Here is a 23,624-nt window from a genome sequence, read left to right as displayed (position 1 = left end):
AAAAAAAAAAAAAAAATTTGTTGGTCCTGGTGGTGCATGCCTGTGGCCCAGCTACTTGGGAGGCTGAGGCAGGAGGATCCCCTGAGCCTGGGAGGTTGAGGCTGCAGTGAGCTGTGATCACACCACTGCACTCTAGCCTGGGGCAACAGAGTGAGACCCTGTCTCAAAACAAAAGGATTGGGATACTTCACATAAAGATCTGGCTTTCTGCCTTTCTTAGAAAAACTGACATGTGTTATCTGGCAACATTGGGTTCATATTCCAACAGTAGTCACAGGCAGCTTAGTTCATATCCTCCTTTTAGGCAAGGCAGCTGATTCCAGTTTGCTACAGACTTGCTCCCTAATGTTCTCTACCCAGTTGACTTCACTGACTTATATTATTGGTCTGACTCTGTGAGCATTTGAGTTAGTGAATCCTGGTTTCAGTTTTGGAATTAATGTGTGTGCATGTGTGTGTGTGTATGTAAGACTCAAAAATTGCTTTCCAGACAATCTTTTTTTTTTTTGGAAACATTGTCTTGTTCTGTTGCTCAGGCTGGAGTACAGTGGTGCAATCTTGGCTCATTGCAACCTCCGCCTCCTTGGTTCAAGGGATTCTCCTGCCTCAGCCTCCCAAGTAGCTAGAATTACAGGCCCGCACCACCATGTCTGGCTATTTTTTTTTTTTTTTGTATTTTTAGTAGAGACAGGGTTTCACCATGTTGGCCAGGCTGGTCTTGAACTCCTGACCTCAGGTGATCCACCCACTTTGGTCTCCCAAAGTTTCATTCCAGACAATTCTGTGAAAAGGCATCTATCCTCATTCACAGAGTTGGGCAGACCCTAAAGTGGACTGGATTTGGAATGGTCACACTCATTCTGGACTGTTTTGTAAGACTGGAAAAGCTAAGAGCATGCATCCTTGACTGCCTGACTAGACACTTGGGGTGTTAACCCAGCTCTAGCTTTTCTTCTTGGTGTGGCCATGTCATATTTATGCAAACCCTGATTAACCCAAGCCACTGATTAGTTTGAAGGTGGCCATGTAACCAGATTCTGGCCAGTGAGAAATGAAGCACATTTGCTAGGGGGCTCTGGAAGAATTTCCTTGCTGATGAAAGGGACATGCTGAGGAAGAAACAACCTTTTTGCTTTGTCTGGACCTTGTCATGTCCACGTTTGATGCCTGAAACTGGGGTGGCCATATTGGGACCCTAAGGGTATCTATCCTAGGGCAAGCTGAGACCCAGAAGATGGCAGAGTGGAAATATGGAAAGAGGAACTCTCATATATGTGCTCAAAGAGGCACATGCAATGTTCATAGTGCATTATTTATAGCAGAAAAAAAGCCCATCAACAGGAAGAAAAGATAAATACATCTTATATGTTCATACAGTGGAATACTGTGCAGGGATGAAAAAGAATAGTTACAGTTACAGATTTCAACACAAGGAATCTCATAAATATAATATTGAATGTGAAAAATAATAAAGCTGGAGGATACATATAGTATGATATTTAAAAGCATCCAATACTTTGCCTTAGCAAAATATATATGTGGGAAAAAGTATAAAGTAATGCATGGAAATGCATTACAATTTATTGAGTGCTTACTGAGTGCAAAGCATCATGCTAACAAATAGCCAACCTGATTGAATTCTCACATCGATCCTTAGTGAGAAATACTATATATTTTTTTTGAGACAGAGTCATGGTCTGTCGCCCAGGCCGGAGTGCAGGGGCATGATCTCAGCTCACTGCAACCTCTGCCTCCAGGATTCAAGTGATTCTCCTGCCTCAGCCTCCTGAGCAGCTGGGAACACAGGCACGTGCCACCATGCTCAGCTAATTTTTTTTGTATTTTTAATGGAGATGGAATTTCAACATGTTGGCCAGGCTTGTCTTGAACTCCTGACCTCAGGTGATCCGCCCACCTCGGGCTCCCAAAGTGCTGGGATTACAGGCATGAGCCACTGTGTCTGGCCAAGAAATGCTATTAATATCCCCACTTTCCAGATGAGAAAACTGAGGCCTAGAGAGGGGAAGTAAATTACCAATGGCATATAGTGGTTCTTTCTTAAGTACTAAAAACCTCATTTAATCCTATGGGATAAGAATTATCACCTCTCATTTCAAAACGAAGGAAAGGAGAACCCAGCTCACACAGAGATCAAGTGCTTGAGGTGGGATTAAACACAGGTTTCTTCTAGTTCCAAAGCTTGTGCTTTTCCACCAGTAAATTGTCACATCCACAATGCATGGGAATATAAGCCACAACACACACACACACATACACACACACCCTAGCCTTGAACTTGAACCATATGGAACTGGGTAAAACCACACACATTGCTGCACCCAGAGCTCCCATCCCATCATTCGTATTATTTTTAACTGAACCCTGAACTGAACAGAAGGGAACAGTGCTCAAATTGAAACTGAACTTGTATATTTTTTCAAGCTGTTGAACTACAATATTTAAATATTCTGGAGACAGAGACAATTACATAGAGAATTCTATGCTAACCCCTTCACTCCGTATATTTTGATTTGCCTAAGGTCATATGGTCATGACAGACCGGAGGGATTCTTAATCATTACAAAGCAGTTGTAGGTGAATTTTTCACTACTTCTACCCCTCTTTTACCCTCCCCTTCCCTTCGTGGCCAGGGCAGGGACTTGGAAGTTCCTGTACCCACCAGCTGTGATCCTCTCTATATTCTCTACCTTCCTTCAGAGCCCACATCCTTGTCCATGTTTGCTGAATGAAGAAACGAGGGAGCGGGCCCTCTGAGATGTGTATTTCCCATCTCCAAGGACAGGGAGCTCCAGCCTGAACCTGATTTCTCGGGGGTCCCTGAGCAGAAGCTTCATGCCTGGGGTGAGAAATTGGAACTTTCCACCAAGGCCAGTGATCCTCAGTATTCGAGCAGCCTGGCTGGGTGTCTTGGGATCCAGGTGGCCTTTGTCTCATCTGGACCAGGCCAGCACAGTTTGTGTCCCTCCCCCACAGCAAGAGGAGGGACTCTGAGGAGGCTTGGGGGCCCCTGGGGAGACATCCATCTTCCCAGAGCTTTATCATTTTTTCCATAACAGTATCCTCCCTTTAAGGTGGAAAGTCCCAGCTGGCAGCTGAGGATGCTGTCAATGTGCTTTTGTTCTCTGTCTTGCCCCTAGCTCAGGCAGCAGGGCTGGAGACAAAGACACCTTCCTTTTTATACCAGCCTGTTCCAGGCTTGCTGTACAAATGGTGTAACACAGACCACCCCTTAATGCTGTGAGCTAGATCTCTCTGGTTTGAATTCTGGTTCTGCTACTTGCTAACTGTACAATCTTGGTGGGGTACTGCACTTCTCTGTGCTACAAGTTTCTCCATCTGAAAACTGGGGTGGTGATAATATGATCAGTTTTTCAGGATTTAATGATTAATGTATGAAAAACGCTTAGGACAGCACCTGGTACATAGTAAGAGTGATGTAACTGCTTGCTGTTTATTACTTGACTTTGGGCTTGGACAACTCATCTCCTCTCTCTGAGTCTCAGTTTCTCTAACTGTACAACTAAGATGGGCAGTTCCTGCCTGCCTCTTGACCACTGATCTGGCCCTTTCTTGCTGTGTAGCCTTGGAGAGATTCTTGGGTTCTCTTAGCCTCTGTGTCCTCATCTATTAAACAGTACCTATTAAGTAGAAGGTGGTGGTGGTGAGGACATGAGAAAATGTGTACCCAGCATGTAGCATGGGGCAAAACACTAACACAGAGAAAGAGTTAAAACAAAGTTAGCTATTTTTTTTCATTTTGTTTTTATGGATGAGAAAGTACTTTTTAAACTATAATAGGCTGAGGGAGAGTGTGGTTTTCTCACATGCTTTCCCAGCCATTCCTTATTCACAGACACCTAGAATCAGAGAGGACAGTATTGGAAGGGCCACTTTACAGGTAATGGATAATGAATTAATGGATATCTGTTAATGGATAATGAATTAATCCATTCAACAAATATTTACTGAGCACCTATTATGAGCCAGGCACTGTTGTAGGTGCTGGGGTCAGAGCAGCACCGAGGGCCCTTCCCTCAAGGAGCTTTCATTCCTGTGGGGCAGACAGACAAAAACATGTGAATACATATGCCAGGCAAAGACTCATAAGCAGGTTTTCACAGTCTCAGAATATCTAACTCTTAACAAATCCTGGTTTCTGCAAGGCTTTAAGGTGTGATAGCAAGGTGGGACCCAGTGGCTCATGCCTGAAATCTCAGCACCTTGGGATGTTGAGGTAGGAGCATCTCTTGAGCTCAGGAGTTTGAGACCATCATGGGCAACACAGCAAAACTTTGTCTCCTCTAAAAATTAAAAAAAAAAAAATTAGCTGGGCATAATGGCATGTGCCTGTAGTCCCAGCTACTTGGGGGGCTGAGGTGGGAGGATGGCTTGAGCCTGGGAGGTGGAGGCTGCAGCAAGCTGTGATCGCACCACTGCATTCCAGCCTGGGCAACAGAGTGAGACCCTGTTTTTTTTTTTTTTTTAAAAAAAAGAAGATATGCTAGCGGGAGCCCACATTTATTGAATCTTCTTAGACACGAGAAGTGTCTTAAGCATTTTACACAACTTGAATCATTTAATCTTCACATCGACCCTAAAGGAAAGAATTGTCAGGAATCCTGTTTTATAGATGGAGAAACTAAGGCATGGAGAGATAGAGGGGAGCAGGGTTTGAACACACACCCCCTGGTTCGGGGCAGTGCCCTCAATCACCCTGCAATCTTGCTGTGCTGGCTGCATAACTCTCCTTCCCTCAACACCTCCCACCTCCCCATCTTAGTCTGCACCAGTTCTTTCTTCCCTCCCCCTTTCCTCCCCTATCCCATTCTCAAGTATTTCTTCCACATTCTGAGTAGCCTGGGGTAAGCTCTTTCTTTCTCTCTCTCTCTCTCTCTCTGGCCCTCAGTTTTCCCATTGAGGATGGGGGATTGGACTGGATTATCTTCAGATCCTTCCCTGACCACTCTAATTTTCAGCTCCTTATCAGTTTGTGATTCTTTTATTTGCTGATTTGTTTTCTAGTCTGCCAGCCCACCCTACTGTGAGCTACCGAGCAGTGAGCTCACTCTTTCTGTTCACCACGTCTCCCCAGAGCCTGGCACTGTGCCTGGCACTTAGTAGGCCCTCAATAAATATTTGTAGATGAAGAAAGGAGGGGATGAGGGCGATTGTACTCAGTTTTCTAAAGCCAGCTCCTGCACTCTCTCCCTGGCCCCTCTTATTTTCTCAGTTCTTCCTTCTCCCCACTTCCCTCCCGCCCTCTCACCTCCCAGGGCCCACTCCGGCCCTCCATCCGGCCTGCATTTTTCCGGGTTTGATATCATTTTTTCCACTCTCCCGGCTGCTGCCGGCCGCCTCTGCCAACTTTCCACAACTAGAGCCCCTCCCCCTGACCGCAGGCCGGAGACAGCTTGGGGTGGGGGAAGACCTTCCTTCTTTTCCCTTCCCCAGGCTGGGGTTGGGGTGTGGGAGTGAGTGCCATCCGTCCCCGTTGGAAGGCTGGGGTACGGGGATTCGCGGCTGGAGGACGCTGCTGGCTGGCTGGCGGGTGCTGTGGTCTTTCTCTGCACCGTGTCCCCCGGGGCTGGGGCGTCTGGGCTAGTTGGGGGAAGGGATGTCCGGCGTCAGGGACACGATGGTCCAAACGGTTTGCGTCTTGTTTTCTTCTCAAAGCAGTGACATCCCTTCCTTTCGGGCTGGAAACTCCTGACCTGATCCCCAACACCCAGCCCTGACCCCAGCCAGGCTGGACGCCTCACCACCTCCTTCCTCCTGCACAGCCAAAGGGAGACCCAGGAGGAGGCTGGGCCCTGGGGTGTAGTCCTCCCTGGCTGGGTGACTCTGGCATGCTCACCTCCCCTCTCTAGGCTTGTTTCTGTCTTCGTGAAATGAGTGAGTTGGATTAAACTAGGGTCCATCCCTGGGATTAATGGATTGAGTTTCATAGAGCTCCTGCCCCAACCTCCTTTAAATTGGATGTGAAATTATGTTTTTAAATTCGTTTTGCCAAGATTCTATAGGGTTCTGTATCATCTTTAAAGTGGTCAATGGATATGTTGGTCACTAGAGTCTGACAAGCCTGGGCTGGAATCCCGGCAACTTCGCGTATAGCAGCTGTATGATCTTGGGTGAGCCTTCGGTGTCCTCTGCCTCAGTTTACTAATGAGCAAAATGGGGTTAATCGTAAACCCTTCTCCCAGGTGTTGGGAGGATTAATTGTTGTGACAGCTTAGTACACAGCTCCCAACAAACGCCAGCAATTCTATTGCCAGGATGAGTACTGAGGTCCTTCCAGACATGTGAATCTAGAACGTAAAAAATGGGTTAATGAGAAAGTAGCTGGTCACGGAACTGTGGTTGTGATCCACTGTCGAGAGAAGGGCCTGCGCACAAAATTGGTCCAAGTACTTTATTGATGGGCCCTGACGCCCAGGCCAGCAGGCCAAACCACTCTACAGTCAAGTGTAGATGGGAGGGCAGTAGGTGGAGATGCCTGGAAGCGCCGAGACGGAGAGGTCTGGGCATTCAGATGGGACATCCTTCTGGTCTGGTTTATTGTGAGGGTTTCTGAGGGTTGGCCAGAGCCCAGGGACAAGGAAGATTTTTTTACAAAAAGACACCCACCACGTAAAAAACTACTTTGTGCCCAGCTTGGGGCTTCGGCCCCATCGTCTGCCTGTCCATCGCTTTCCCGGGGTCCCCCAGGCTTGGATCTGGGGGATGCTCAGGCCATCAGGGCAGCAGGCAAGCAAGACCCATGATTCAGACACCAGGTAAGGGCGCCTTTGCCCCGCAGTGGCGTCCCTGGAGCCCAGAATGCACCTCAGTGACCCGCCAACTCTCAGAAGGGCGGGCGGCTTCAGAGCACGGCCAGATTGTGGCAGGACTTGGAGCGGGCCTTGAGTGCCCGGCGGCGTGTGCTGCGGGCTGTCAGGCGTGCCAGGAAGCGACGAGCGCGCTGGGCTAGGCTGGCCGGCCGTCGGGGTGCTGGGGGTTCCTTGGCCGCACTGTCCCGGCGGCGCAAGCGCAGTTGGCGCACCACGCCCTCGAAGAGCTCGGCCACGTTGTGCTGCAGCGTGGCGGATGTCTCGATGAATTTACAGTCGAACACCACAGCGCAGGCGCGGCCCTCTGAGGGGGCGGGGCCCGGCGAGGAGTGGTGGAGCCATAACGGAAGGCGGAGAAAAAGGTAGGAAGAGATGTGTTCAGTCTCGATTGGAAGCAATTTTTCCTGTGCCCATACCTGGTGCTGCTGTCTGGGGACTCAGATAAATCAAACTGGTCTTTGAGGGAAGACAGAGAGGCTGGGGTCAGGGAGGGGTCAGATTGAATGCCAGGTAAAGGGTCTAATTTGCTGTGGATTGGAATTACCTGGAGGAGCTTGTTTAAATGCAGATTCCTGGACCCACCCTCAGAGTTTCTGATTCTGTAGGTTTGGGTTGAGGTCTGGAAATCTGTGCTTTAACAAAATCTCCTGGGGCTTATGTTGCAGTTTTTTTTTTTTTTTTTTTTTTTGGATGTCTGTTCACAAAGCATACGGTCTTCCACCTCCAGGATGCCACTGGGCCCGAGTGTTAGTCCTCAGGGGCTGGTGACTGTGAAACTGGCTTTTTCCTCTCTGGGTCTTAGTTTACACATTTTTTAGATTTTACTCTGTGAGTAAGACCATTTAAAAATTGTTATGGGCCCTATCTGATATGTCAAACTTATTAAAATAGTCCCCATCCCATTGTAAATACAAGCCATATATGACATTTAAAGTTTTGGTTTGTAGTTGCTGGTTGATAAAATATGTTTTGCAGACAAAGCTTTGCGAAATTTGAATTTCTAATTTTTTTTCACTGTATTTTGGAGCCAATAATGGTTCTTTTCAGTTCTCAAATGTAAGCCCTTGAAAAGCCTGTAGGCACTGGGCCTATCATCCTGGTGGATAAAGTGTCTCTGATTAAGGGGCTAGGGGAGCTCATAGAGGAAATTATTATTATTATTTTTTTTGAGACAGAGTCTCATTCTGTGGCCCAGGCTGGAGTGCAGTGGCGTGGTCTTGGCTGACTGCAGCCTCTGCCTCCTAGGTTTAAGTGATTCTCATGCATCAGCTGCCCAAGTAGCTGGTATTACTGGTGTGCACCACCATGCCTGGCTAATTTTTGTATTTTTAGTAGAGATGGGGTTTCACCATGTTGGCCAGGTTGGTCTTGAACTCCTGACCTCAAGTGACCCATTTGCCTCAGTCTTCCAAAGTGCTGGGATTACAGGCGTGAGCCACTGGGCCTGGCCAGAATTTTTTTAAAAAAAGAGTTAAAATTATTATTTCTTTTTTGTAGAGAGAGGGTCTTGCTGTGTTGCCAAAGCTGGTCTCAAACTCCTGGGCTCAAGCAAGTCTTCCCGCCTTGGCCGCCCAAAGTGCTAGGATTATAGTTGTGAGCCACCATGCCCCACCACATACAGGAATTTTTGAGAAGTGCAAATTCAGCTCTGGTCTTGGAAAATTCTGGCAGGTGGCAAGGAGGAATAATTGAGAAGCAGGAGGACTGGAGAAGGTGGAGATGCCAGGATAGCACAGAGACTGTAGGCAGAGAGGGAAGGGAATGTGGGATTAATGGAGGTGGCCTGACAGGACTTGGGGACTGGTTTGGGGGTGGTGAGTGGGAGGCAAGAATAGTTCCTAGCTTGCAGGCTTAGGCAAGTGGCTGCAGGGTAGGGGCAGCTTGGCAGGGACAGTCAGTGAGATGAAGAGCGCTGGAGGAGCAGCCATGACAGTGGGGCCCAGGCGAAGAGGAGGGGGTGGGATGGAGGGCTCACCTTCCACAGAGACTTCTCGGCAGCGGGCCAAGTCCGCCTTGTTGCCCACGAGGATGATGGGCACATGGTCTGCCTGATGGGTGCGCCGCAGCTGGATGCGGAGCTCAGAGGCACTCTCAAAGCTGCCTCGGTCTGCGATGGAGTATACGATGACATAGGCACTGCCCCCCTGCAGGCATGACTCCTGGCTCCAGCTTTTATCCTGCGGGAGAGGGACCCAAGGCCCATCCTCAGAGGGTATCTAGGCCCTGGCTGAGGAAGGTGGAGCTGGGATGGTCTAATGGGTGGGATGGGGCTTGAGGTTTATAGTTTGGACAGGTGTGGGGGACAACTTCTGCTATAATTCCCTGTGTCACCCTGGGAAAATTGGTGATCCTTTCTGAGCCTCAGTTTCTCTGCTTAAAAATTTAGGCTAATAACACTACCTCACAGAATTCTCTCACTCACTGATACTTTTGCAGGCTGGGTAGTGGAGGCAAAATTTACTTGGTTCCTGTTCCTGCTAAAGAGGGTTCTGCCTTGACCTGTTTAGCTCTTTTGTCTTGTTTCTGAGGAGGGTTTAGCCTTGCCAGATGGTTCTTTATGCCTGGTGAAATCCAGAATGAAGAGAAAAAAGACAGAGAAGTGAGGACAGGAGGCTGACTTTAGGGGGAAGGCATTTTTTGGGACAGTTTTGAAGACGGAGGTGAAGGAGCAACTGTAAAGTGTAAGTTCACAAGGGGATGAGAGAGGCAAGGGGCACTTTAAGAAGTGGAGTCCTTTCAAGTTGTTTGACCAAGAAAAAGAAAGAACTGCAGTGCTTTTGATATTTCGGATGGTGATCTTTTGTTAGGGACAGCCCTCCAAGACTGGACTACCTGGGTAGTAACTTTATAAGTGTTGAATAAGACATGGTTTTTGCCCTCCAAAAGCTCATGGTCTGGAAGAGAGCTTATGGAAATGGGAGTTATAGTGTAGTGTGAAAGTACCAGTAAGAGGCATGTGTAAGTGACTAGAGGAGTGGGGTGGGGAGGCCAGAACAGCCGCACCTGGCAGAGTATTCGAGGGCTTCACAGGGGACTGGTGAATGGGGTTAGAAAGGAGGGGGAGGCCAAGCAGAAGAGAAGAGATTCCAGACAAAGGGGAACAGTCAGAGCTAAGGCCTGAAGTGAGAAAGACTGAGTGTGGTTGTGAGGTAGTGAAGAAGCCAGAAATTTTCTTTCATTTTTCTTTTTTTTGAGATGGAGTCCTACTCTGTCTCCCAGGCTGGAGTGCAGTGGCATGATCTTGGCTTACTGCAACCTCCGCCTCCCAGGTTCAAGTGATTCTCCTGCCTCGGCTTCCTGAGTAGCTGGGATGACAGGCGCCTGCCACAATGCCCGGCTAATTTTTGTGTTTTTAGTAGAGACGGGGTTTCACGATGTTGGCCAGGCTGGTCTCAAACTCCTGACCTCAGGTGATCCACCCACCTCGGCCTCCCAAAGTGCTGGGATTACAGGCGTGAGCCACCGTGCTCGGTCAGAAGCCAGAAATTTTCTGATAACCAAATGGGAATTTGGTGATGAATAGGAAAGCATCAGATTCGTGGTCAATGTCATTGTCAAAGGGGGGTAAGTTCTCAACAGCCATAGTGATCATTTCCCAGGCCAAATAACCTTAGGGTGAGATAGACAGATGTGGGTTCTCAACCTTGAATATGGACAGGTTTCTTCCTTTGGGTCTTAGTTTTCCCCATCTCTAGAATGAGAAAGTGAGTCTTGACCATTCATTCATTCATTGCACAAATATTTTTGGAGGATTTGCTGTATGTCAAGATCACAAAAGCCAGTTGGTGCATGGATTTGTTGGTATGAACTCATTGGGAGTGTGATTAAAAATATAGATTCTCAGCTGGGCGTGGTGGCTTATGCTTGTAATCCCAGCACTTTGGGAGGCTGAGGTGGGCAGATCACGTGAGGTCAGGAGTTTGAGACCAGCCTGGCTAACGTGGTGAAACCCTGTCTCTACTAAAAATACAAAAATAGCTGGGCGTGGTGGTGGGTGCCTGTAGTCACAGCTACTCGGGAGGCTGAAGCAGAAGAATAGCTTGAACCTGGGAGGCAGAGGTTGCAGTGAGCTGAGATCACGACACTGCACTCCAGCCTAGGTGACAGGGCGAGACTCCATCTCAAAAAAAAAAAAAAAAAAAAGAAAAGAAAAAAAAGAATAAGAAGCTCTAAAAGTGGGGCTCTAGTATCTATCTATCTATCTATCGATCGATCGATCTTTATTGAGATGGAGTCTCGCTCTGTTGCCCAGGCTGAGGGCGAGGGCCAGGGTGAGGCCTGATAATTTGATTTTTATTACTTATTTATTTATTTTTTTTGAGACAGAGTTTCCCTCTTGTTGTCTAGGCTAGAGTGCAATGGCATGATCTCTGCTCACCGCAAACTCCGCTTCCCAGGTTCAAGTGATTCTCCTGCCTTAGCCTCCTGAGTAGCTGGGATTACAGGCATGCACCACCACACCTGGCTAATTTTGTGTTTTTAGTAGAGATGGGGTTTCTCCATGTTGGTCAGGCTGGTCTCAAACTCCCTACCTCAGGTGATCCGCCCACCTCGGCCTCCCAAAGTGCTGGGATTACAGACATGAGCCAAGGCGCCCAGCTGATAATTTGATTTTTAATACACTCCAAGTGGCCCTGATGGTCAGCCAACTTGGTACACTAAGGTCCTAAGGCCCACCCAATTCTGTCAGATTCAGCCTCTCTGATATCAGAGTACCATGTTGCTCACAGATGGAATGGATGGATACTTATTTCAATAATGCTGCTACAGCTTGGACCCTCTTTGAGACCTCTCTTCATAGTCACCGATCAGGGAAACCGGTTCAGTTTCCTAATTTTGCTGATTGGAAAATAAAAGGCCAGAAAAGGGGAGAAAATGTTCTCAAGGCGAAAGCAAGCTGGGTGTGGAGTTCTAGTTCCCGCCTTCTAGTCTAGTATCCTTTCTCCGCTGTCTCCTGAGTGAGACTCCCAGTCTGATCACCCATCTTAACTTGCTGGACACTGCCCCATAGCATTCTCAGCTGCATATGAAAAGTAGACCCTCTCACCAGCCTGTGAGGTCCACGAGGCCAGAGGGCCTGTCTGCCTTATTCATCTCTGTGTCTCCAAGTTCCTGGTCCATGATAGACACCCAGCAAGTATTTCTGAATGAATGAATGAGCAAATGACTGAAACCTCAGCTGAAGGTTCAGAAGGTGATGCTCTTGAGGGGGAGGACAGTCATAAGACGAGGACTCTTATGCAGTCCTAATGCATAAGAATACAGCCTCAGCCGGGCATGGTGGCTCATGCCTGTAATCCCAGCACTTTGGGAGGCCGAGGCGGGTGGATCATCTGAAGTTAGTAGTTCGAGACTATCCTGACCAACATGATGAAACCCTGTCTCTACTAAAAATACAAAAATTAGCTGGGCGTGGTGACAGGTGCTTGTAATCCCAGCTACTTGGGAGGCTGAGGCAGGAGAATCGCTTGAACCTGGGAGGCGGAGGTTGCAGTGAGCTGAGATGGCGCCACTGCACTCCAGCCTGGGCAACAAGAGTGAAACTCTGTCTAAAAAAAAAAAAAAAAAGAATAAGATCTACAAAGATTTTGTAGATCTGGGTTTGAATCTCACTTGCTATTTGAGAGCTTTGGACACATTATTATTATTATTTAACCGCTCTGGTCTTTGGTTTCCTCATCAGTAGGATGGGAATCAGAAGACTCACCATTTAGTTTTTGAGCAGCCTATCCCTTAGAGAGATGGGATCCCAGGTGATTTTAGATCCTTCTCTTTGCTTAGGTGTTTTTCCTCAGAGTTCTACAATGAGCATGTATTACCCATGTAGCAAAAGAAAAGAAAACATAAACAAGATAAAATCATAACAGGGACATGTTCCTGCCTACTGCTCTCTTCCTGCTCTGATTTCCTTTTTCTCTAGCTACTGAGTCATAATTACTAAGAGTTATCGTTTACAATTCTTCACCCCATTCAGCAGTTTTTCATGCTTTAAACTGGGCTTACCTCTGAAATTGCATAAGAACTTTAAAAAACTAGCTGATGAGGAAGGCAGGAATGGTTAACCCATTTATCAGTTGAGAAAACTGAAGCTCGGGGTGGTTAAGTCAATTGCACAAAACTACACAACTAGTAAGAAAAAGAAAGGGGATTCAGCCTTAGGTACTTTGGGGCCAAATCCAGCATTCCTTCTGCACAATGTGGGTGGGAGGGGTGGGACGAGGGTGGAAATAATGATGGGGAGATCTGCAGGGGGAGAAGTACATTCTGAGATGGCTGCTAGGAGGGGATTGTGGAGTGAGAAAAGGGGTCAGGGTCATAAGGGTCTTCTGTTTGGGATTGGAAAGACTGCTTAGGAGCTGTGGGTTTTGGGGGAGGGTGCTGAGGATGGCTCTTGCTTACACCTGATCTGTAGTGTCCCAGGAGGGGACAGGAAGGAGTCTAGTATTAGGCTCAGCACCCCTCTTCCCAAATTCTGCTTGCAGTGCCATACCAGTTTCTCGGCCTCCCAGGTGTCCACGACCACCAGTGTGGTGTCTTCTCCATCCACTGTGAGGGTCCTCTCATATACATCTTCTGCAACCGAGGGAAGAGCTGGATCTCAGGGAGGAGGGGCAAGCCTGAGAGAGTGTGGTGTTCCCTATCCCCCATTTCTGGTCACATCGCCCCCTCCACTTGTCCTCGGAAGCGCTTATCACACTTGTTTGATGCCTGTCTCTCCTGGTAGGAACCCATGTCTCCCCAGCTGCCATAGTACCTGGCGCATAGTAGGTGCCAGAAAGATTTGATTGATTGAATGAAGGTGGGGTGGTGGGTTAAAGTTGGGCTAGGAATTCTCCCAGGCCTGCTCTGTCTCTGACTTAGTGCATGCTTCAGGCAGGTCACGTTATCCTCTCTTGACCTCAGTCTCCCTATCTGTAACACATATGGGTTCTCACTCTTGAGGCTGGGGGAGAGAAGTCAAGACTAGAGAGGAGTCTGGCTAGATGTCCCTACCTTTTCTCTGCATTTAATCAACCCCCTCCCCCCACTCACCCTATGTCCTTTTGGCCAGTCCTTCAGGGGCCTACCTTCATCTCTTCTATCTTCCCTGTACCCCATCATCCTGGGGCCCCCGACACTCTCAGCTCACAGCAGTTCTTGGGAATAAAGCAACCCAGGGCCCAGAACTTGCGGTCTGGGAGTCACCCTTCTGCAAAGGATCTTAGTTTTGCTGTAGATCATGGTGACCATGGATGGGTGTCTATGGGACTGAGAGAATCTAAGAGTTAGAGGAGTCGGGGAGGGGAGTTTCTGACCTTGGTGGAAGTCCACCATTTCTTGACATGGAATTCAGAATTGCCACCCGCATGACATGGAAATGAATCATATACTTCTCATTCATGGGAAGTTGGCAAAATTCTTGTTCTATTCAAGAATTTCCCTCCCCTTGACCATTGTGCAGGCTGTGCCCTGTACAACTTTGGAGGGCGGGGGGGCATCGTGCATGTCATAGTCTAAGTGAATGATGCCCCTTAGAGTTGAACAGTGCATGACTTGTACAACTGTTCTTGGCAGCCCTGTGTCCCTGGTGACAGGGCTTTCACTCCTTTGGCCACATCCCAGCCCAGCCCATATGGCCCCTACCTCCCAGCTGTTCATGGAGGTCCCTCTCTTGCTTCCCTGCAAAGAGGCTGGCCAGGCTGGTCTTCCCCACTCCAGGATCTCCAAGTAGCACCACACGGTAGAGAGCCTCCCAGGAGCCTTCAGAGTCGCTGGATTCAGAAGACCAATCATCTGGGGCAGGTGAAGGTTTCTGGGTGGGAGGGTTGAGGGAGGCTGATTGGCCCAGCCGGGGATGCTGGGATTGAGTGGAAGGTACTGTGCTCAGGAGGCCAGGCTGGCGGCCCCGTCGGGACAGGGGCAGTGGGGTGCTCGCTCGCCGGTGCAGAGGGGTCTTTGCTTCCTGCCCGGTGTTGAGTGTCATCTTTGGTAGGGGGGGTTTGCTTCTTCCTTCTTTCCTTCTGAAAGAAGGGGGAATTGGCTGTCAGCCAATTGCTTTGAGCTGCTTCTTTCTATAGCTCCCTGATGAGCTGCTTGAGATGGCTTCTTCCAGATCCCCCTCTTCAGATGGCAGTAGGAGGTGCCTCAGCTTCTTGGGGCAGAAAGTCCCTAGGTTTTCTGGCCTCAGGCTCTGCGTAAACCTGGAACCGGATGGAAGGAGTGAGTGTGCAGGCTGTGAGCACACAGACATGCACACCCAGAGGCCATTCCCTTGTCTTAAGGATGATCTACTCCTGATGACAGACAGGCAGGTGGAGGGGCAGTAGTGAGGTGGGATGTCTTCACATGCACACTCCCCATTCCGTGTACACGGACCTGCCCTTCTCACAGAACATGAGGCCCTGGCTCTGAAAGGCATCTGAATTGTCCCCTTCCTCCCCTTCCCCACCGGTCTCTTTCACAGCTTCTGGGTTGGGAGTGCAGTTTCAGGTCTCCCCCAAGGGTAGGGGCTACTTAACTTTCGATGCCCAATTTCACGGGGTCTGAGGAGGAAGAGGCAGGAGGGCGGGTTGGCACTCCAGAAGCGCGAGCGGGGTATGGGGGTAACCCGACTGTAACCCGAGTGCCCTAGTGCCATGGGAACCGCGTGTCTGACCCGCCCCCTGTGTGAAAAATTCAGGAGCGGCTGGCGCTACGGCTTTCAACTGCTTTTGGGGACGGGAGCTGCCGCCGGTCAGGCCCCAGGTTAGGTGACAGGACAGGGTCCTGGCAGGGGACGGGGAGGGCAGACCACAGGGCCTGGGAACGCTGTGCCATTCCTGGAGTCTGGGTCCGAGCTTTCTCAGCCGGCATCCCGGGTGTGAATCCCCCATCCTGGGGTTGGAGGGGTCTTTGTCCAGGGCTATCCAGCTCTCCGGGTCCCAGGTCTGAAGACCCTCACCCTCGGGACGCGGTTTCGAAGCCCCCCTATTCCTGCCAACGCTGCCGAATCCCCCTTCAATCGCCTGGCGAACTCTGCTCCAACTTGAGCAAGTTGGCGGCGCGTAGCGCAGGGCTTTACCTCGGCGTGGGAGGGGTCCAGGGTCCCTCGCAGCTCCAGCGGCTGGATGCTCCAGGCTGTACCACCCGCCTCCGCGCGCAGCCCCTCAGGCCAGTTCCCCTCCCCTCGCCGCCTCGGCCCGGGGAGGAGCCGCGACCCCGCCCCATCCAGCCCCGCCCCATTAGGGCAGCCCCGGGGTCCCCGCCCCAAGGCCCTGGCCGCTCTGTGACTTTTCTGAAAGTGCAGAGCTCAGCTGACCCGCTTCTGCCAGCCCTACGCACCGGGTGAGGGTGGCAGACGAGAAAGGAAGGATGGGGGCTCTGGATTCCTGGGTCTGGAGCTCCATCTGCGTCCACATCTGTCCACTCCATCAAGGGGATGCACCAACACATTAGCCTCCAGAAAAACCACTTGGGGAACTTGCTAAATTTTCAGGTCCCACCTTCCAAGTGAGGCGGATTCCACAGTGCTGGGAGAGGGGTTCGGGAATCTGCGTTTTAAACAAGTGCCCCAAGTGATCCTGATGCAGACGGTTCACTGACCTCACTTTAAGAAACTCTGCTCTGGATGAAGAATTAATTTTGGGAGGTGGCTTGGAGGAAGAGAGAGCTCAGGAAGTCTGCACTGAAGAATTCTGAAAATCTTATTTTGGCATCATTCATTCATTCACCAACTGAGGCTTAGCTGGGCCTGGGCCTGAGGTCTCTGCCATTCTGTCTACTGTTTCTATCACTCATGGCTTAAAAAAAAGTGCTCCTAGGTATGGAGGAGGAGGAAAGAGATCGTTGGTGACGTCGGCCATCCAAGGGGCCAGGATCCAGACTCTTTGACTGGGGTGCCTCCCTTTAGGTCTTGAGAAATTGGGGTGTGTACATGTGTGGAGCCCACGGAGACCAGGCTGCACCTGTGGGTGGGGCTCATTGTCATGGCTGAGGGGATTCAGGTGTTCAGCTTGGAATAACTCCCACAGCAGCTGAACAGACTGGCTCAGCCCCCACAAGTCTTGGAGCTGATGCAGAACCCCCTCGTGCCTGGCTTCCTTCCGTGGCTTGGCCCTCTAAGCTTACCTTTCTAATTTGCATGATGGGCCATGAGTGGTGCAGCACCCTTCATTGTCTGGGAGTGAGGTGACTTGGCTCTTCCATCTCTGCAGCACAATTGCTGTGTGACCTTAGGCAAGTCAACTTCCCTCTTTGGGTTTCAGTTTCTTTATTTAAAACTATAATCTGAACAGCTTACACTCTTGCTAAAAAACTTTTGGTTGTCTATAATACAAAAGTCTGAACTTGGCATTCAAGCCCCATCATATTCTCTGCAGAATCATTTCAACCTCTCCTCCCAGGAAAACCCTTGCTTGGCTCATGCACCACTCTTTTAGGCACATTCTGTTCTTTCTGCCCAGGATACCTTTTCCCCTACTCATCTTTCATGATGCAACTTAGATTCCTGTGTACCAGACACTGTTCTAAGCTCTGCACGAATATTATCTCAGGGGTTCTCAAACTTTGGCAGTGTGTTAGAATCACTTGGAGGGCTTGTTAAGCCACATTTTGCTTAACAAACCCATACTCTCATCTATGACTAGTGATCTAACAAATGACCAGAGAGCTAACTTGTGACCAGTGTTAGTGAATCTGTGGTCTAACTTGTGACCAGTGGTCTAACCTGTGACCCATGGGCTGCTCTGTGACCTGTGGTCTTCCTCTGCTTAGGAAGAGGTGAATTCAGTAGGTTTGGGGTAGGGCTAAAGAACTGGCATTTCTAACACGTCCCAGGTGTTGCTGCTGCTTGCTGGGGGAACCACACTATAGGAGGCAGTGTATTACTTCATTTAGTCCCCTAAATGAGATGGGTAGCTATTACTCTCTATGACATGGGTACTATTACTTTTCCCATTTTAGAGTAGGCCTACATACATGCTGGTCACTTGGCCTTGTAAGAGATGCTTGTCGTCATTTCACAGACAACAGCCTGAGGCTCAGAGAGGTTAAGTGACTTGCCTGATGTCTCACAGCAGTTAGGGGGAGATGCGGGGATTGAATGAGGTCTCTCTTAAGTCCAGACTTTTTCCACTCTCTTAGGTGGGGAAGATGTCTAATTTCTGACCCTAGACACTGCCTCAGAAAATTCTACCCCCAGCTTCCGAGCTCAACAGGCTCTGGAGGGTGTGGCTGACCAGTTCCCACGTAGTTGGCTAAGATCCCAAGCAGCCTGGGGACCACATGGCCTTATACTCCCACTTAGGCCTGCTGCCCACAGCACTGCCTTCATCTGCAGCTCAATAAAGGCTGGGCTGGAAGCAGCGAGGCTCAGCATGCTCGGGTCTCTCCTCTTGTGTTCTCTCCAGCAGCCTCCCCAGGAGCCCTGTGGCCATGACACAGCTGCTTCTGTTCCTTGTGGCTCTCCTGGTTCTGGGTCATGTGCCACCAGGTAACAACATCGTGTGCATGTGTGTGTGTGTGTATGCACGTGCGTGCTTGTAAAAATGAGGACTAGACTCTCAGGTCCTGGAGGACAGAGGGGCCTCTATCAGCATTTAAGTTCTGGCCCCACCACTGACTTGGTGGGCAACTTAGAGCAAGTTGCTAAATCAGCCTGCACCTCAGTTTCCTAATCTATAAAATGGGATTCTCTCAATAAATATTCATTTATGATTGTTGTGAAATTGTAACAGTGAAAGACTTGTAACAGTGAAAGACATGTAGCAGTGAAAGAAAAGAAGTTCCTTGCTTTCATGCAGCTGACATTTTAGTTGGTGGAGATAGAAAATAAGCGGATAAACATATGTTGGGTGGTGGTAAGTGCTGAGAAGAGGAAAGGCAAGGGAAGGGGTTAGAGTGGTGTGTGCATGGAGGGGGTGGGGATGGGAAGGCTGATGAGGATGGACAGAGAAGGTCTCTAATAAGATTTGTTTCTTTTTCTACTTTTTGAGACGGAATTTCATTCTTGCTGCTCAGGCTGTGGTGCAATGGCATGATCTCAGCTCACTGCAACCTCTGCCTCCCAGGTTCAAGCGATTCTCCTGCCTCAGCCTCCCGAGTAGCTGGGATTACAGGCACGTGCCACCATGCCTGGCTAATTTTTATATTTTTAGTAGGGATGGGGTTTCACCATGTTGGTCAGGCTGGTCTAGATCTCCTGACCTCAGGTGATCGACCCGCCTCGGCCTCCCAAATTGCTAGGATTATAGACATGAGCCACCACGCCCGGCCTAGAGTTTTTTCTTTTTAAAAACTTTCTATTTTGGAAAATTTCACATATACATGAAAGTAGAGATAATAACATAAATAAACAAGGTGAGTTTTAAACATTTTTATTATGGGAAAATTTAAACTTATGCAGAAATAGAGAATACTGTAACAGCATGAGTTTTTAAAAGATACTTCTTTGATTTTTAAATTTTTGTAGAGACGGGGCCTCACTATGTTGCTCAGGCTGGTCTCAAACTCTTGGCCTCAAGCAATTCTCCAGCTTTGGCCTCCCAAAGTGCTGGGATTACAGGCATGAGCCCAGCCAGAAACTTTGGTATTTAGGAAAATTTCAACCAGAAATAAGAAATAAATAGTATAAAGAACCCCGGCTGGGCGCGGTGGCTCACGCCTGTAATCCCAGCACTTTGGGAGGGTGAGGCGGGTGGATCATGAGGTCAAGAGATGGAGACCATCCTGGCCAACATGGTGAAACCCCGTCTCTACTAAAAATACAAAAAATTAGTTGGGCATGGTGGTGGGCGCCTGTAGTCCCAGCTACTCGGGAGGCTGAGGCAGGAGAATCACTTGAACCCGGGAGGCGGAGGTTGCAGTGAGCCGAGATTGTGCCACTGCTCTCCAGCCTGGCAACAGAGTGAGACTCCGTCTTAAAAAAAAAAGAAAAAGAAAAAGAAAAAAAAGAGCCCCTATTACCCATCACCCAACCTCAACAATTACCAATTTGAACCAATCCTGTTTTGTTATTCACTTCCCTCTCCTCTCCCGTGAATTATTTTGAAGTAAATTCCAGTGATCTTATTTTATATAAAGTGGGTTTGAATAGAGGTCTGAATAAGGTGAAAATATGAGGGAAGATCGTTCCAGGCAGAGGGAGCAGCAAGGGCCAAGGCCCTAAGGCAGGGTGATGGATGTGTTTGAACAGCAGCAAGGAGGTTGGTGTGGCTGGGGGAGGGAGCACAAAGGAAATTGGTGGGAGACAGAGTCAAAGATATGAGGAAGAGAGTGCAGATCATGCAGGAGAAAGGAACTGCTCCTGGATATTGGAGTGATTGGGAAGTTCAAATGCGATCGTGTGCTAAGAGTATTTCTTGGCTGGGTGTGGTGGTTCATACCTGTAAATCCTAGCACTTTGGGAGGCCAAGGCGGGAGGATCACTTGAGCCCAGGACTTCGAGACCAGCATGGGCAACATAGGGAGACCCCATCTCTACAAAAAACGAAAAGATTAGTTGGGTATAGTGGTGTGCACCTGTAGTCCTAGCTATTTAGGAGGCTGAGGTGGAAGGATTGCTTGAGCCTAGGAAGTAGAGGCTACAGTGAGCCGAGATTGCACTACTTCACTCCAGCCTGGGCAACAGAGTGAGATCCTGTCTCAAAAAAAAAAAAAAAAATTATAGAAAGTGTCCTCACCTGGGAGCTAGGGTCTTGGGTTCCGGTTCCAGACCCACCACTTAGTGGCTATGGGAGCTTGGGCAAGTTCATTCCTCCTTTTACTGGTAAGTGAGAGGATTTACCTAGAATGGGTCCTGGTTATTCCAGCAATCTAAGCTGTCATGCTGATAATCTTGCCTCCTATTTATTGAGCATTTACTACGTGCCAGGCACTGTGCTAAAGTGATCCTTTAATTGTGCTCTGAAGGAGAGTTGTACAGGTGAGGAACCGAGGCCAAGGTCACTCAATGGGAAATGACTGAGCTGGGATTTGGACCCAGGAGGTCTGAGCTGGGTTCACACCACACTGTTAGCGATTATACTACACACCGTCTTCAGAGGGTGGATTCTTTGCCTCTTGGAGATTTTGAGGCCAGCACTGTATCATTCTAAGGTTCCCTACCTTAGTAAGATGGAAGTGTGGACTGCTCGGCAGGGTTGAATAAAACCTGTGGATATGCCTAAGGCATCATTTGAGGATTACATGGGATGTGTTTTAATCCAGAGAGATGCAGGGAAGTCTTTCCCCTCCACCTCCCACTCAGTGCTATTTCTTCTGGCCTGCTTGTTCTCTGCTAGTCTGAGGTTGTATGTCCAGAAATGCCATTTAACAGTCAAGCTTGTCTACGTGGTCCTAGTCTCCCCTCACTTCCCACATGCGTTCTAACTGGCCATCACAGTACCCCCATCATTTCCAGTGTGGCAGTTACCACAGAATCTATTTCTTGTATTTATATGCTTGTTTTTTAACTGTCTTCCTTGATGCTGGAAGCTCCTTGAGAGCAGGGACCATGGCCATATTGTTCGTTGTAGTACTTCTAGTGCTCCGCGTTTATTGAGTGAATAAATGAAGGACAGGCTCCATCCCATGTTGTGACCAAAGACCCTTGGAGGGAGCAAAGGACCTGTTCCCCCAAAGCCTTACCTTTTCCGTGGCCTATGGTTGGAAATTCCTTCACTAAAACCTAACATTAAACAAGTCCCTATGTGCCAGGGGCAGTTTGTGTAATGGGTGTGGACTCTGAAGCCGAATTGCTTGGGTTTGGGTCCTAGTTCTGCTCCTCAATGGTGGTATGACTTTGGATAAGGTTATTTTATATATATATATATTCTTTTTGAGATGGAGTCTTAGTTTGTTGCCAAGGCTGCAGTGCAGTGGCACGATCTTGCCTCACTGCAGCCTCCGCCTTCCGGGTTCAAGCGATTCTCCTGTCTCAGCCCCCCGAGTGGCTGAGATTACAGGTGCCTGCCACCAGGCCCGGCTAATTTTTATATTTCTAGTAGAGATGGGGTTTTGCCATGTTGGCCAGGCTGGTCTCGAACTCCTGACCCCAGGTGATCCGCCTGCCTCAGCCTCCCAAAGTGCTGGGATTATAGGCATGAGCCACTGTGCCCAGCTGGATAAGGTTATTAACCTCACTGAGCCTCAGTTTCCTTACCTGTATAGCAGGGATTGTAATAAGACTAACTATAATCGTATAGTGTTGTTATGAAAAGTGCTTACGTGTACCTGGTGTGTGGCTTTACCTGGACAAGAAATTAGTTTCTGTTTATTTATTTGAGATGGAGTCTCCCTCTGTTGCCCAGTCTGGAGTGCAGTGGTACAATCTCAGCTCACTGCAATCTCCTCCTCCTGGGTTCGAGTGATTCTCCTGCCTCAGTCTCCCGTGTAGCTGGGACTAAAGGCACCTGCCACCACACCCAGCTAATTTTTGTATTTTTGGTAGAGAAGGGGTTTTGTCATGTTGGCCAGGCTGGTCTCAAACTCCTGACCTCAGATGATCTGCCTGCCTCAGCCTCCCAAAGTGCTGGGATTATAGGCGTGAGCCACCGCTCCTGGCCTTAGTCTCTAATTTGTAACTAATGGTCTAACCTATGACATGTGGTCTAACCTAACTTGTAATCAGTACTTTCATCTATGACTAGTGATCTAACAGATGACCAGAGAGCTAACTTGTGACCAGTGTTAGTGAATCTGTGGCCTAACTTGTGACCAGTGGTCTAACGTGTGACCCATGGGCTGCTCTGTGACCTGTGGTCTTCCTCTGCTTAGGGAGAAGTGAATTCAAACGGTGCTGGAAGGGTCAAGGGGCCTGCCGAACTTACTGCACAAGGCAAGAAACTTACATGCACCTGTGCCCGGATGCGTCCCTGTGCTGTCTCTCCTATGCGTTGAAACCTCCACCGGTCCCCAAGCATGAATATGAGTAGCTGGTTCTTGCTGTCTAATAAAACACAGGCTGCCAGTTGTCTCTTCTTTCTGCTTGCTCGCCTGTGCTCCTCTCCCCCCAGGGGTGGGGGATAGGTCTAGGATGTGGGAGAAATGGTCTGTGGAGGGAGGTGAGGGACCTGTGGAGAGTGGGCGCTAATGACCATTGTAAATGGTTCCGGTCCTGGCCATGTCACTTTCTCTCTGTCCAACTCCGGAAAAATTACTGAACCTCTGAAAGTCTCCTCAACCATAAAATGGGACTAATTATAATATCAGGAGATTAGCACTTTATAGAAGAAATGCAAGAAGAAAGGTGGAGTTAATAATAACAAGAGTTAATAATATAGTTGATAATAACAGTGAATAATTATAGTAGAGTCAATAATAAGCTTCTGGAATTCAGAATGAGACGGCACATTTGGCTTGAGAGGCAGGCCCCACTGAGCGTGAAAGGGTTTTCCTATGTTCCTTTATAGGGTATCCTAATGACTTCGGGCTGAAGCCAAGACCAACAGACTAGATACTTTTCTGAAAATTAAATTGCCATTTTCACATATGAACTGCCATTTTCCTCCCAGTGTTCAAACAGACCCTCATCTAAGCATACATCCAGCTTCCTAAGTCATTAGGATACACCCAACAAGCCGAAGAGACCAGCCGATTCTAGGGTGGAAGAGTCCCCAAAATACCTCACAGATGAGGCCCTCAAGCCCAGAGAGGGAAAGTGACTTGTTGAAGGCCATATAGTTCCCGAGTGACATGTCAAGGAATGGAGCCACATGCTGGTAGGACAGGACAGTGTGATGGGGAAATTTTGGGAGGAAGGGAGTCCCCTGACACTGGAGATGTGCAAGGTGAGCCTGGTGGCTCTGGGATGCTAGAGAAGGAAGTTACCTGGATAGGTGC

The 23,624-nt window shown here is 48.8% G+C and overlaps 2 protein-coding genes across 4 annotated transcripts; one reads left to right on the top strand and one right to left on the bottom strand.

Annotated features, from left to right (window-relative positions):
* Window positions 1-6,417: 6,417 nt before the first annotated feature.
* Window positions 6,418-15,986, bottom strand: REM1 (RRAD and GEM like GTPase 1). The gene is made up of 5 exons (XM_054466867.1): window positions 15,889-15,986; window positions 14,472-15,028; window positions 13,339-13,421; window positions 8,824-9,025; window positions 6,418-7,152 (listed from the first exon to the last, which is right to left on the bottom strand). Exons 2-5 carry the CDS (start codon window positions 14,809-14,811, stop codon window positions 6,881-6,883), a joined length of 897 nt encoding a protein of 298 aa, XP_054322842.1. The 5' UTR covers window positions 14,812-15,028; window positions 15,889-15,986; the 3' UTR covers window positions 6,418-6,880.
* DEFB124 (defensin beta 124) lies at window positions 7,172-22,752 on the top strand. Of its 3 annotated transcripts, none has more exons than XM_054466870.2 (3): window positions 7,172-7,210; window positions 18,215-18,297; window positions 22,560-22,724. In XM_054466870.2, the coding sequence occupies exons 2-3, from the start codon at window positions 18,240-18,242 to the stop codon at window positions 22,715-22,717; spliced, it is 216 nt and encodes a 71-aa protein (XP_054322845.1). In that variant the 5' UTR covers window positions 7,172-7,210; window positions 18,215-18,239; the 3' UTR covers window positions 22,718-22,724. The 3 variants fall into 3 exon arrangements, with proteins under 3 accessions (XP_054322845.1, XP_063515178.1, XP_054322846.1); XM_063659108.1 differs by lacking the exon at window positions 7,172-7,210 and adding an exon at window positions 15,512-15,572; XM_054466871.1 differs by lacking the exon at window positions 7,172-7,210 and adding an exon at window positions 16,128-16,627 and having other exon boundaries at window positions 22,560-22,752.
* Window positions 22,753-23,624: the final 872 nt, after the last annotated feature.

The sequence above is a fragment of the Pongo pygmaeus genome, chromosome 21 (assembly GCF_028885625.2).
Source record: "Pongo pygmaeus isolate AG05252 chromosome 21, NHGRI_mPonPyg2-v2.0_pri, whole genome shotgun sequence".
Lineage (NCBI taxonomy): Eukaryota > Metazoa > Chordata > Mammalia > Primates > Hominidae > Pongo > Pongo pygmaeus.
The sequence above is the reverse complement of the archived record's forward strand: the minus strand, read 5'-3'. Positions and strand labels throughout refer to the sequence as shown.

Excerpts from the sequence above, each read along its gene's own strand:
- REM1 (XM_054466867.1), bottom strand. The coding sequence starts at position 14,811 with ATGACACTCAACACCGGGCAGGAAGCAAAGACCCCTCTGCACCGGCGA. Across the intron at positions 13,422-14,471 it reads CCTCCATGAACAGCTGGGAG|AAGATGTATATGAGAGGACC; the intron begins GTAGGGGCCATA and ends CCTCGGTTGCAG. Across the intron at positions 9,026-13,338 it reads CCTGGGAGGCCGAGAAACTG|GATAAAAGCTGGAGCCAGGA; the intron begins GTATGGCACTGC and ends CCTCTCCCGCAG.
- DEFB124 (XM_054466871.1), top strand. The coding sequence starts at position 18,240 with ATGACACAGCTGCTTCTGTTCCTTGTGGCTCTCCTGGTTCTGGGTCAT. Across the intron at positions 18,298-22,559 it reads TCTGGGTCATGTGCCACCAG|GGAGAAGTGAATTCAAACGG; the intron begins GTAACAACATCG and ends TCCTCTGCTTAG.